General features: G+C 38.9%; 1 protein-coding gene across 1 annotated transcript; it reads right to left on the bottom strand.

Moving 5' to 3' along the window:
• Positions 1-4,660: 4,660 nt before the first annotated feature.
• LOC107032759 lies at positions 4,661-13,298 on the bottom strand. The gene is made up of 4 exons (XM_015199254.2): positions 13,259-13,298; positions 12,044-12,657; positions 11,350-11,975; positions 4,661-4,712 (listed from the first exon to the last, which is right to left on the bottom strand). Exons 2-4 carry the CDS (start codon positions 12,652-12,654, stop codon positions 4,690-4,692), a joined length of 1,260 nt encoding a protein of 419 aa, XP_015054740.2. The 5' UTR covers positions 12,655-12,657; positions 13,259-13,298; the 3' UTR covers positions 4,661-4,689.
• Between the last annotated feature and the right edge of the window lie 248 nt (positions 13,299-13,546).

The raw sequence follows: 13,546 nt of genomic DNA, 5'->3' as shown, positions 1-13,546 counted from the left end.
AGTTATCTTTTTTATATAATACAAGGAAAATCTCTAAAACAACTAATGATCGTGCTTGAGTCAATAGCCCGAATGGTAGACAGGGACTATTGTCTCAGGTGAGCACTTTCCTCACGAATCTCAAATGCAATGTGGTTAATGTGAATGTGCGGACTCATAACGCCTAAAGACAGCTAGGTGAGGAAACGGGATGTAAGTTAATGATCCGAAAGAGTTTTCTATGATGAAGCAACTATTTTAAATTGTACTTAGACGTAGTGATAAATTAAGAAATTGCAAGGGTCTCTCATATACTGAGAGAAGACAATCACCAACTAATGTTTGCATACCAAGATTATGAACGTGCTTCTGGTGAAGAATTGAATGAAAAAGAGAGGCCTAATGTGAGTGTCCTTAATTGGTAAGATAAAGACTACTCTATTGTGACAATCCAGTGTAAGGATAGACCAAAGCTTCTCAGTCTTGAAAGTTTTCATGGAGCATAATCTTAACTATACGTCAAGTGATTGATGGAATTTCCCCTATTATGGTGACTTTTTTTTAACTCTGTTATGTATCAGCAAGGATGACAGAAAATTGTTGCTCTCTTTTGTCCCTTTCTAAAGGTTTTTTAGTTTAAACAAAGAAAATTGATTTCACAATTCAATACGCTGCTGAAATGGTTGATGGTTGAATTTATTACATTTAATTCTTTATTAAGAAAACAGTTTATTTCTTCCATTATTGTTTGTATGTTTTTATTTGTTGAATTCATATACATTAATTAAGATTCTTATAAAGTGTGTTTCATTTCTCAAAGTTTTCTTCCTCTTATTTCATTAACCTTAATTTTTTACTGTAAAACATAGTGATTGATGTATTTATTTCAACTTCTTTTTGCAATTTTGATGACATTTTTTAATTATTTTTAAAAGACCAGTGAGGATGATTGAAAATTTATAGGGGTGTGCTATATTTTATAGCACCTAACAAAAAATATTTGATAACTAATGCGGAACAAATGATGAAATTTGTTAAAAGAAGCAAAATGATTTTTATCTTTCTTCCCACAATTAGTATATTATTCTCACTATTTTTTCTTGGGTACAAACATTTTGTATGTCATTGCACTATTCCTACATTATTTATATAGAGACAATTAGTTCATATCTTTTATTGCAAGTTAACTAATTATTCATATTTCTTGTTCTCTTCTTTTTAGGCATAGAAGAGATCAAGTTGTTTTTGAAACTAACAAATTTCAAAATACACTATAGAAAATATTAGTTTTCGGTAATAAGTACGAACCCCAGAGAAAACTATAGCCTTTATCGACATTAATAAACTGTCATTTGATTAAATGTTGCTATAGACTTCACGGACATTTACACAGAGTACTAATTTCCTCTTACAATACATATTTATCGATAATTAAGCTATAAATTATTGTTAAATATCATTTTTTAGTGATAACTCATTCCCCTTCGATAAAGTTTTTTTTTTTTTTGATAAATAAGTAACAACTCTTTAGTTTAGCTTCTTTCAACTAATTTTGTGAACCTTAAATTTAAAAACAACCTGAAAGACTATCTTTTTTGAAAAATATATTCAGTAACATGTATTTTTCTTCTTGATTGCTACGAAAGTAAGATCTTCTTTATTATATTTTTTGATATTTGTGAGTTCAAGTGCTCACAAAATTATGTTGTGAGATTTTAATATGTTATATGCCTTAACTTTTTGCAAATCCATATTATAATCATAAGAAGAAATTTGAGTGATTCTACTCTTTTTGCAAATCCATATTAAAATCATAACAAGAAATTTGAGTGATTCTACTATCTTAGTCCTCGACCTGCAAACATGGCGATCTAGAATCTGGACAACAATCACCTCACAAGGTAAGTTATCGTTGATCCCAATATCTTCATTTTTTATGATTAATGAAGGATCGCCCATGAACTTCTTCAAAATGGAGATGTGAACTGCTGCATGAATTATGGATAACTCTATTGGTAGGTCAAACTCATAAGATACATTACCTAGTTTTGTAAGGGTCGATATATCGAGGACCAAGCTTCTCAATTTTACAAAATACCATAGCACCTTTAATGGGTGAAACTTTCATATATACCCAATCATCTACTTCAAACTCTAAATCCTTTCTTCTTACATAGGTGTAAGATTGGACTCTGTGTAATTTTCAACCTCTCTTAAATCACTTTCAGCATCTCCATAGCTTTATTATCTAAATGAGGTCCTATCAACCCTGCTTGACTAAATTCAAACCATCTAATAAGAGATTTGTATCTTCTCCCATAAAGAGCTTCATCATAAGCCATTTGTATAGCTATTGTTGTAAGCAAATTCAACAAGAGGTAGGTGATCATCACAATTACCTTTGATATAAATCACATAAGCCATCAACATATCCTCTAAGGTATGAATAGTGTGCTCTACTTGACCATTTATCTAAGAATGAAAAGCAATACATAATTTAACCTTTGAACCCGAGCCTTTCTTGAATAACATAAAAATTTTTGTAGTAAATTGCTCATCTCTATTTGAATAATGGTGAGAAAAACTGCATGAAGTCTAACCACTTCTGGAAGATACAACTTGGCATAGTCCTCTGGTGACTGGTTAGTCATTACCGGAAAAAAGTGGGTTAATTTTGTCATTCTATGAAGAATCTCCCAAACTAAATCATGTTGCCTGCGAGATCTTGGTAAAGCTAGGATAAAATCAGGATTAATCATCTCTCACTTCCATTCTGGAAGTTCTATATTCTAGGCCATACAAACAGGCCATTGGTCCTCTACTTTAACTTGTAGGAAATTCGAACACTTACACACAAATTATAAAATGCCCTTCATACTACTTAGCCAATACTTCTATTAAATCGTGATACATCTTTTTGGAACCCGGATGAATGAAATATCTAGAGCTATGAACTTCCATTATGATGCATTCTTTTAGTTCAACACTCTTGCTACAGATAATCTAAGTTGATACCTATATACGCCATCTCTCCCTTGTTAAAAAGCCATTACTTTTTTCTTATTAACATTTGTCTTTAATTCCTAAAAAATTGTTTCTTGATCCAACTTCTCTTTTACTTTTGACACTAATGAAGATCTAGCCACATTCATCACCACTCCTCTTCTATCTTTGGAATCCAATAAATGAACTCCCAAGCGTTCAAGTCTGTGCCCAACCTTCGCTAGTTCTTTCTTATCTATCTCAAAGTAGGCAATACTAGCCATAGACAACCTGCTCAAGGCATCAGAAACAATATTAGCCTTACTTGGGTGGTATAGAATACTCATGTCATAATCCTTGAGTAATTATAACCACCTCATTTGTCTGAAAATGAGATCTTTCAGAGCAAATACTTACCGAAGACTTATGATCGCTGAATACATCTACATGAACACTACACAAATAATGACGTCATATCTTCAAAGAAAATACTACAACATCCATCTCTAAGATATGAGTTGAAAATGAAGAAAAACCATTCACGTGAAGAAGTCCTGGTTGAGATTTTTGAGAGAAAACTTTAGGAGTTGATAAACAAGAAGTTGTGTGTGCAAAAGAGCTATGAAGGAAATCATATCGTGCAGTGTGCTACTATGAGGTCAAGGCCGATATGATGTCCCAATATCCATACTTTTTTCTTCTACTTTGACTCTAGCTTGAGGTAATGAGTTCCTCTTGACTTGTCTTATGTTTTAGAGTCATGTGTTTTATGTGTTCCAATGATTTCCTTATGTTATGCATGTTCACGAAAAATATGTGTTTTGAAGAAAATGAGTTCAAATGATTGATTATCCACATCATGTTGTGCCTTGAGTGTGAATTCCCTATAGACTCCAGGAAATGATATGATGAACATGCTTTAGCTATGACTTTGAGTGTGAGTTCCCTATTGACTCCAGGATATGATATAATTGTGTTTAGCATTCTTTTAGCTTGGAGAAGGAAGCGCCTCCTTGAAGATGAGAAATATTAAAAAAATTTACATTTTTGTTTGTTAAAGATGAGGAATTTTAAAATTTCTTACATTTTAGTTTATTAGGTGCTGCACCTACTTTCATTATAGTACATTGAGTATGTTTAGCTTGGAGTTTTTGTTTCCTATCGGTTGTGAAAATTTATATATGTTGCATGAATGAAGAGTTGCTAGTCTTGAGTTTTTTCCGTTAGAAATGTCTGGAATCTTACCCGAGGACACGTTTTCCCAAGAGGGAGATAATGAAACACCTGAGAATCTATGTCACGACCGGAATCTAGACCCCAGACGAGACCGGCGTCGTTGACCTCTCAGAGGTCGCAGACAAGCCTACTTACGTCATTCTTACTTTACATAGATTAATTTTAGCGGAAAATTTGAAATTTTTGATTCTTTAATCATACTTGCTAAACATTCTTAACATTTCGTAATCGTTCATCATCAACCATCTAACATTTAAGAGATAAGCAACTGAAAGAAATAATTCATTAAGTATTAATTGTATATCGGCCAAAATAGCACCAATACAAAGTCTGAACCAAAACAGGAAAGAAACGCTAGTGGAACATGCTCCACTAGCTCAACTCTAAAACTACGCTAGAATGTAAAACAGTAGCATCCTCGAAAGCATGAGGACCTACCAAACTCCGGATGAATACTGACGTCCGGATAGCTGCAACAACGAACCTGTAGCTCTAGCGTCCACCTGTGCCTGCACCTAAAAGTAGATGTTCGTATGGAATTAGTACACACTTGTACTAAGTATGGGTATATGCAAGCACACACCAGGGACATGCATGAGGAAGAATAGCTCTTTCCTAACAACATGATGTTTGGAAGTCAAGTCAGTGGACTTGCTAAAATGAGATTGGGAAAGTTATGCCATGAGAGTGACATGCATCATTATAATCATCGTATTGCACACAAGACATAACATCTTCACCTATCACATAACATATAACACATAGTTTCTTTCATATTATTCATTCATATACCATGAGACCTTATTATCATAGACTTAACCTTAAGACTTTCCAAAATGAGGGCTCAACATATGGGACCTCAACTAGGGAGCCTTCTTTAGCAAACACAGAGTCTGCTTCACTCATTCATTCGTATTTCATTTCAATTCATTCATAGGCCAGTGCGAACACCAGCTATACCTAGGATGTAGTTTAAGACTTTCATCGGGTTTGCTGTGCAATGATCAGGAATAACCTAATGTCATTACCTGAATCTAGCTCACCTCTTGATTATCCTATCCTAACACCTTTGGTATCATTCATTTCTTTATATGATTCATTTGAGGCTGGCCTCATTCATTCATTGGGAACTTTAACTTTAACCGACATAGATCATGTGAGCATCATGAAATCCAGTGTCTCCCCCACACCGAAAAGAGGTGGAATCACCGGCCAAAGTGATTCAATAACATGCTGGCGTTTATGGGAATTTAACCCCGCCAGATCCCTATAGTGGCAATATAGGTTCAAAGACTAGGAGATATATGGAGACCCATACCCGGCAAGCCGGACGGTCTCATCTCATGAGAGTTACGTGAACCTCCGCCCTTCCCGAAAGAAGGCATCACCGCTCATAGCTAGCCTATCGGTGCTCGGTATAAAGTTCCATTACGTTCAACTCATACATCATGGAAGTTGGCTTCTAGTATAAGGACATCATAGCTCAATAGATGATTTCTCATCTCATCATTTGTATTAAGTGTTTTAAACTCAATATTTTCATTAGAGTGTTCATAGAGACTGATCTCTTCATTATCTTAAACTCTCATTGGTGAGTACGTATTGGTACCCTTTACTTAGGCTCATTTGAGATTGCTCTCATCATATACATTAGCCTCACATCATGGTTGTCACCACATTCTTCCTTTCATTACGTATATCTTAGGTTCACTTAATTTGAACGTATGTTAAACTTATGTGTCTATACATACAAGCCACGGGGCTTCATTTATAATTCGTTAAGTGATTCTTATTTTCCTAAGATTATGTATTACAAGACTTATGTATCTTGTATTTATATATATATATACCAAGATCTAAATTTTTGATCTAAGTAGATGGCATTATCCTTGAATATTTTACTCACGTATGACTTATGTATCAATACGGAGGTTTTGGGCACGGGAACCCAAATCTTGAATTATTTGGATATCATTTATATTTTTCATTGATTTTATTTCCAACATTTATAACTTTAGAACTCTAAATTAAATCTCAACATTTTCATGACATAATAAATTTTCTATTTTAATTAGAATTCTAAAGTAAATTTCAATCATTTACATGAAAGAATAATTTTCTAATTTAATTAGAATTCTAATTTAAATCTCAATATTTACATAAAAGAATTAATATTCTATTTTAATTAGAATTCTAAATTAAATCTCAATATTTTACATAAGAGAATTAATTTTCCAACTTTAATTAGAATTTTAATTTATCATTATTATTATTTTTTTTTTATTGAATTCGCTTGAAAAGGGAGGTTGTGGGTTCGAACCCCCACAGCCCCTCCTTCTTTAATTCATAAAAAAAAAGCATCTGCAGTGAGGTTGTGGGATCGAATCCCCACAACCTCATATTTTTTTTTTAATTTTCGCCTACTGAGGTCGTGGGATCGATTCCCACGCCTCACGTTTTTTTTTTCTTTTTTTTTTCTTTTTCGCGTGTGGCTGGGGGTCGCGAGTTCGATCCCCCCCAGCCCCCTTTTTATTTCTTTTCTTGGCGAATTTCGCCGGTCCCAGCCCCCATTTCGAGCCCCGCCTGGCACATTCCCTTTTTTTTTTTTGTCTTACTTTGGTGAGGTCTCGGGTTCGATCCCTGCAGACCTCGCCTATTTTTATTTAATTTTTTTGACACCCAAAATTTCCAGAATTCACCTGTAGCGAATTTCCAGATTCTGGAACTTTGTTACACATTTTTATGAAGCGATTTACGGGACTTTTAAGCACCTCTTTATTTGTCGTTCGGTAGGATTCTTAAGACAAGTTAAAAGTATGATTTGGTCATTTGTTTAACTAAAATTTATAGCATTTCAACAAGTGAACATCAAGCTTTTAAGAGCCTCTATTTGCACATAAAACACGAGTAATCTCTAATCTATTAACATGCCAAAGAAAGACTTAAAGTCATGGTCAAAATCTTGCACAAATACATACATATATACTTTCATACTTTCCGAAAGACACAAAATTTAAACACATCATTCATGCAAAAATCTAGCAGCACAACATACCCATCCTACAAATTCGTTAGGGAGCTAAGGACAAGGACATACGAAGGGGAACAACCTTAGTTTCAAGAGTTTAAGAAACGTTCGAAAGAAAGTACTCTTGGAGAAAGAATTCCATGAGAGAAACCCATACCTTAATCGAAGTTCAAACTTTAAATGTTGCTGCCCGGAAAACTCCTCTAAACCACCCCCAATTCACTTCAACGTACACCTCTCTCGACAAACCTCTCTTAGCCTTGACGTTTTGATTACTTTTTCTTTTGCTAAAAATTTTTTGTTAGTTCTTCAAGCATGAAAACTGTTGATATTTTGGCAGAAATAATGTGAGGAAGATGGAGAACGTGAGAGAGGGAGTTAAGAAGCGTGAGAGAGAGAGGACTAATTGGATTAGGAGACTAATTCAAGAATTAGTCAAATAACATTTAAAATAAATAAATACAAATCTGTTTTATTTATTTATTTATTTATTCATTTAAAACGTGAAAGGACAATTATGCCCTTAAATACCTATTTATTCTTATTTATATAATTCTTTTTTTTTTGAATCGTTACATTATCCCCCCCTTAGGAACATTCGTCCCCGAATGACACTACCATTACACCTCATAATGCCAATCAGATCATAACTTAATTGCTATGTACAATCAGCCAATAGCAACAAATACGAAGAGATAAGGAACTATAGTCTTACGAGTAGGAAGCCTAACCTCAAGAGTTGAAAAGATGTGGATATCGGGATCTCATGTCGGCCTCAGCCTCCCACGTAGCACCCTCAACAAGATGGTTTCTCCACAATACCTTCACTGTGGCAATCTCCTTGTTCCTCAGCCGCTTGACCTGTCTGTCTAAGATCTCAACAGGTATTTCCTCATAGGACAAGTCTTCACCAACCCCCAAACCTTCTACAGGTAGGATTGATGCTGGATCACCTAGGCACTTCTTCAACATAGAGACATGAAAGACTGGATGAACAGAAGCTAGCTCCGCAGGCAATGCTATCTCATAGGCCACCTCACCCACGCGCTGTAGGATCTCATATGGCCCCACATACCTCGGACTAAGCTTCCCTTTTCTACCAAATCGCATCACCCCTTTCATAGGCGATATCTTCAAGTAAACCTGGTCACCAACGTTAAATTCTAAGGGTCGCTTTCTGTTGTCTGCATATGACTTTTGTCGGCTGTAAGCGGTAGACAACCTGTCTCTAATCATTCTAACTTTCTCCAAGGCCTCATGAATGATCTCTGGACCCAAAATAGATGACTCTCCAACCTCGAACCACCCAACTGGAGATCTACACCTCCTACCATACAATGCCTCAAACGGTGCCATCCCAATGCTGGAGTGATAGCTATTATTATACGAGAACTCTATCAAAGGTAGATGGTCATCCCAATTACCTCTAAAGTCAATCGCACACGCTCTCAACATGTCCTCCAATGTCTGAATAGTGCGCTCTGCCTGCCCATCTGTCTGAGGATGAAAGGCAGTGCTAAGTTTCACCTGCGTGCCTAAGCTTTTCTGGAAAGATCTCCAAAAATGCGAAGTAAACTGAGCTCCTCTATCTGAAATAATAGACAAAGGAATTCCATGCCATCTCACAATCTCATCAATGTAGAGTCTCGCGTAATCCTCGGCCCTGTAAGTAGACTTCACAGGGATAAAGTGGGCAGACTTAGTCAATCTGTCCACAATAACCCATATAGAGTCATGCTGCCTCCTAGTCCTCGGAAGACCAACTACGAAGTCCATATTAATGGCCTCCCATTTCCAAGTCGGAACCTCAATAATCTGAGTCAGACCACCAGGCTTAAGATGCTCTGCCTTAACCTGCTGACAATTAGGACACTTAGCCACATAGTCTGCAATATCCTTCTTCATGCCATCCCACCAATAAATCTGCTTAAGATCATGATACATTTTTGTGGAACCTGGATGTATGGAATATCTGGAACCATGGGCCTCTGTAACAATCCTGGTCCGTAAATCATCTACATCTGGTACGCACAACCGGTTCTGGAATCTAAGTATGCCATCACCTCCCAAAGCAAAAGACTCGTTCATTTTTAACAACACTGAGTCCTTCATCTCCATCAACACAGGATCAAGTTGCTGACCCTTTTTGACTTCCACTATCAGGGATGATTCAGAACTAGGGTGAACTGAAACACCTCCACTAGTAGAGTCAACCAACCGCACACCCAGTCTGGCCAGTCTGTGTACCTCTTTCACTAGTTCCTTCTTCTCATCCTCAACGTGGGCTGTACTCCCCATGCTCATCCTGCTCAAAGCATCAGCCACAACATTAGCCTTACCTGGATGATAGTGCACATTCATGTCATAATCCTTCAGCAGCTCCAACCATCTGCGTTGCCGTAGATTCAGCTCCCTCTGCGTGAACACGTACTGGAGACTCTTATGATCCGTGAACACATCCACATGTACCCCATACAGATAATGCCTCCACAGCTTCAATGCAAACACCACGGCTGCCAACTCCAAGTCATGAGTGGGATAATTCTTTTCATGAACCTTGAGCTGTCTGGAAGCATAGGCTATCACCTTACCAGCCTGCATAAGAACACATCCCAAACCAACCCTAGATGCATCACAATAGACAGTGTAATTCTCGCCACTCTTAGGCAGAGTAAGCACCGGGGCTGAAGTGAGTCTGTCCTTGAGCTCCTGGAAACTCTTCTCACAAGTCTCCGTCCATTCAAACTTGGATTTCTTCTTTGTCAAGGTTGTAAGTGGGGCAGCAATGGAAGAAAAGCCCTCCACAAACCTGCGGTAGTAACCAGCCAATCCCAGAAAGCTACGGATATCGGTGGGTGTAAGAGGCTTTGGCCACTTCTTAACGGCTTCAGTCTTTCTGGGGTCCACTTCTACACCTTGATCGGACACAACATGGCCTAGGAAGGTCACTGATCTCAGCCAGAATTCACACTTGCTGAATTTGGCATACAACTGATGCTGTCTAAGTACCTGCAAGGTTAGTCTCAAATGCTGTTCATGCTCTTCCTTGGTCTTAGAGTAGATGAGAATGTCATCAATGAATACTATGACGAAAGAGTCAAGGTATTCACGGAAAACTCTGTTCATGAGGTCCATAAATGCAGCAGGTGCATTCGTGAGACCGAATGACATAACCAAGAACTCATAATGACCATAACGGGTACGAAAAGCTGTTTTTGGGACATCCCTATCCCTAACTCTAAGCTGATGATACCCTGAACGAAGATCAATCTTAGAGAAGAAACTAGACCCTTGGAGCTGATCGAACAAATCATCAATTCTGGGAAGTGGGTACTTATTCTTTATAGTAACTTTGTTGAGCTGCCGATAATCGATACACATTCTAAGGGTCCCATCCTTTTTCTTTACAAACAACACTGGAGCGCCCCAAGGGGATATGCTCGGCTGAATGAAACCCTTATCCGTGAGATCTTTTAACTGCAGCTTCAACTCCTTGAGTTCTGCTGGAGCCATTCTATAAGGAGGAATTGAGATTGGTTTAGTATCAGGTTCTAAGTCGATACCAAAGTCAATCTCTCGAAGGGGAGGGACTCCAGGCAAATCTTCAGGAAACACATCTAGGAATTCATTTACTACAGGCACCGAGTCTATGGAAGGAACGTCATGATCTAAATCATTAACACTCACTAGATGACATAGTAACCCTTTGGCCATCATTTTATTGGCCTTGAGATTTGAAACCAAGGGGTTAGGACGAATCGGATTGTACCCCTCCCAGACTAACTCTTCTCCATTAGGGAAGCGAAACCTCACCACCCTACTACGACAGTCCAAGCAAGCATAATAGCTGTGAAGCCAGTCCATGCCAAGAATAATATCAAAATCACGCATGGGTAACTCAATCAAGTTTGCACACATAGCCTTGCCACTCACAACTATTGGGCAATTCTTGTATACCCTATCGGTTCTCACATTTTCTCCTAAAGGCGTACTAACCACTATAGGATCATGCAGAACTTCAGGTAGTATTTCAAAGGTAAGGGCAAGCAGAGGAGTCACAAAGGAAAGCGTAGACCCTGGATCAAGTAAAGCATAAACAGAAGTTGAGAATACTTGCAGCATACCTGTGACCACATCAGCGGACTTCTCCTGCTCCTCCCTACCTTTCAAGGCATAAAATCTGTTCCTCTTCGGAGGCTCGGCTGCTGCTGCATTATGTGGGGTAGGCCTAGGCTGAGCATTACCCCCAGCCTGACCTCTGTTCTGGGGACAGTCTATGACCATGTGTCCACTCTTACCACAACCGAAACAGGCATTAGTGCCCTGTCTACATTCTCCAAGGTGCATTCGGCCACACTTAGTACAAGTCTTCCTTGGACGCTGCATCTCACCTCCATTGCCCCTCTTGGGTTCGGGTCTGCCTCCTCTAGGCGTTGTATTTCTCTGAGGGTCAGAATTTCCAGCACTCTGTTGCCCCTTCTTGAATTTGGGCTGCTCGCGGACGCCAAAATTGTTTCTATGGCCTCCATGGCTGGGACCTGCCTGATCTTGAGGCCTAGGCCTCCTAACATCACGTACACCTCTCCTCTTTCGGCTGTCCTCTACCTGCTGGACATGCATCATTAATCTAGAAAGGTCCATATCATCATGGAGCATCGCAGCCCGACAATCCTCCTCCAGGTCTCCATTGATTCCTGTGAGGAATCTGCTCATCTCCTCCCTGCTGGTAGAAACCAAGGGAGTAGCATACCTGGATAATTTCAACAAAGTTAAGTACTCTCATCATTCTTGTTATCAAATACTAAGGGAAGTACATACCTAGATAACTTCACAAACTTCAGGGAATACTCCCTGACAGTCATGGATCCTTGCTTGAGGTTGATGAACTCCTCAACCTTGGCCTCTTTCATCTCTCTAGGGAAGAACCTTTCCAAAAATGCTGTCTTGAACAGCTCCCAGGTGACTGGCACCCCTCCTAGGACACGGCTATCTCGCCACATTTTGCACCAAGTCTGTGCAACATCTTTGAGCTGGTAGGAAGCCAACTCAGCCTTCTCAATATCAGTGGCCCCCATGGCCACCAGTATCTTATGCAACTCGTCTATAAATTCCTGGGGATCTTCTGAAGTCTTAGCCCCTGTGAAAATTGGAGGATTCATCCTCGTGAAGTCTCGCAGTCTGTCAGCTATGCTGCGAACCGGTGGGTTTTCCCTCAGAACATCCTGCCGGTTGACTTGGGCAGTCATAGCTTGGGCCTGCATCGTGATGGCCTGTGCCATCTGGGCTAGAGATGCCCTCACCTCCGCATCAGTCAACGCAGCTGGGTTAACTGGCATGGCCACTCCTTCAGCTGGAGCCTGGGGTGGATTCTGATTACCCCTAGCTGCTGCTGCTCCCGTCCTCCGACCCTTAGTTCCCCAAGAGTTCATTCTCTGAAAACAACAAGGTTGATGTTAGACACGTTCGTAACACCAAGAATTCAAACATTAGGAAAAGCACAATAAGATCAGAAGAAGGGAAGTCTTTCCTACGCATCATGCAGTCTCTAATCCAGGATAGTGGTGCACTTCACTACCATGACTTAGAAACTACTCAATGTGGTTGATGTGAACTCGTTATTCTAGGAATTTAACCTAGCGCTCTGATACCAACTTTGTCACGACCGGAATCTAGACCCCAGACGAGACCGGCGTCGTTGACCTCTCAGAGGTCGCAGACAAGCCTACTTACGTCATTCTTACTTTACATAGATTAATTTTAGCGGAAAATTTGAAATTTTTGATTCTTTAATCATACTTGCTAAACATTCTTAACATTTCGTAATCGTTCATCATCAACCATCTAACATTTAAGAGATAGGCAACTGAAAGAAATAATTCATTAAGTATTAATTGTATATCGGCCAAAATAGCACCAATACAAAGTCTGAACCAAAACAGGAAAGAAACGCTAGCGGAACATGCTCCACTAGCTCAACTCTAAAACTACGCTAGAATGTAAAACAGTAGCATCCTCGAAAGCATGAGGACCTACCAAACTCCGGATGAATACTGACGTCCGGATAGCTGCAACAACGAACCTGTAGCTCTAGCGTCCACCTGTGCCTGCACCTAAAAGTAGATGTTCGTATGGAATTAGTACACACTTGTACTAAGTATGGGTATATGCAAGCACACACCAGGGACATGCATGAGAAAGAAGAGCTCTTCCCTAACAACATGATGTTTGGAAGTCAAGTCAGTGGACTTGCTAAAATGAGATTAGGAAAGTTATGCCATGAGAGTGACATGCATCATTATAATCATCGTATTGCACACAAGA

This window comes from Solanum pennellii, chromosome 10 (assembly GCF_001406875.1).
Source record: "Solanum pennellii chromosome 10, SPENNV200".
Lineage (NCBI taxonomy): Eukaryota > Viridiplantae > Streptophyta > Magnoliopsida > Solanales > Solanaceae > Solanum > Solanum pennellii.
Note: the sequence above shows the minus strand (reverse complement) of the source record. Positions and strands in the feature narration are given on the sequence as shown.

What these genes read in the sequence shown, in the direction of transcription:
- LOC107032759 (XM_015199254.2), bottom strand. Translation starts at nt 12,654, where the DNA reads ATGAACTCTTGGGGAACTAAGGGTCGGAGGACGGGAGCAGCAGCAGCT. An exon ending in AAGTTTGTGAAGTTATCTAG is followed by an intron (nt 11,976 to 12,043) that starts GTATGTACTTCC and finishes GAAATTATCCAG; the next exon opens with GTATGCTACTCCCTTGGTTT. An exon ending in GTCCGCTGATGTGGTCACAG is followed by an intron (nt 4,713 to 11,349) that starts GTATGCTGCAAG and finishes ATCTACTTTTAG; the next exon opens with GTGCAGGCACAGGTGGACGC.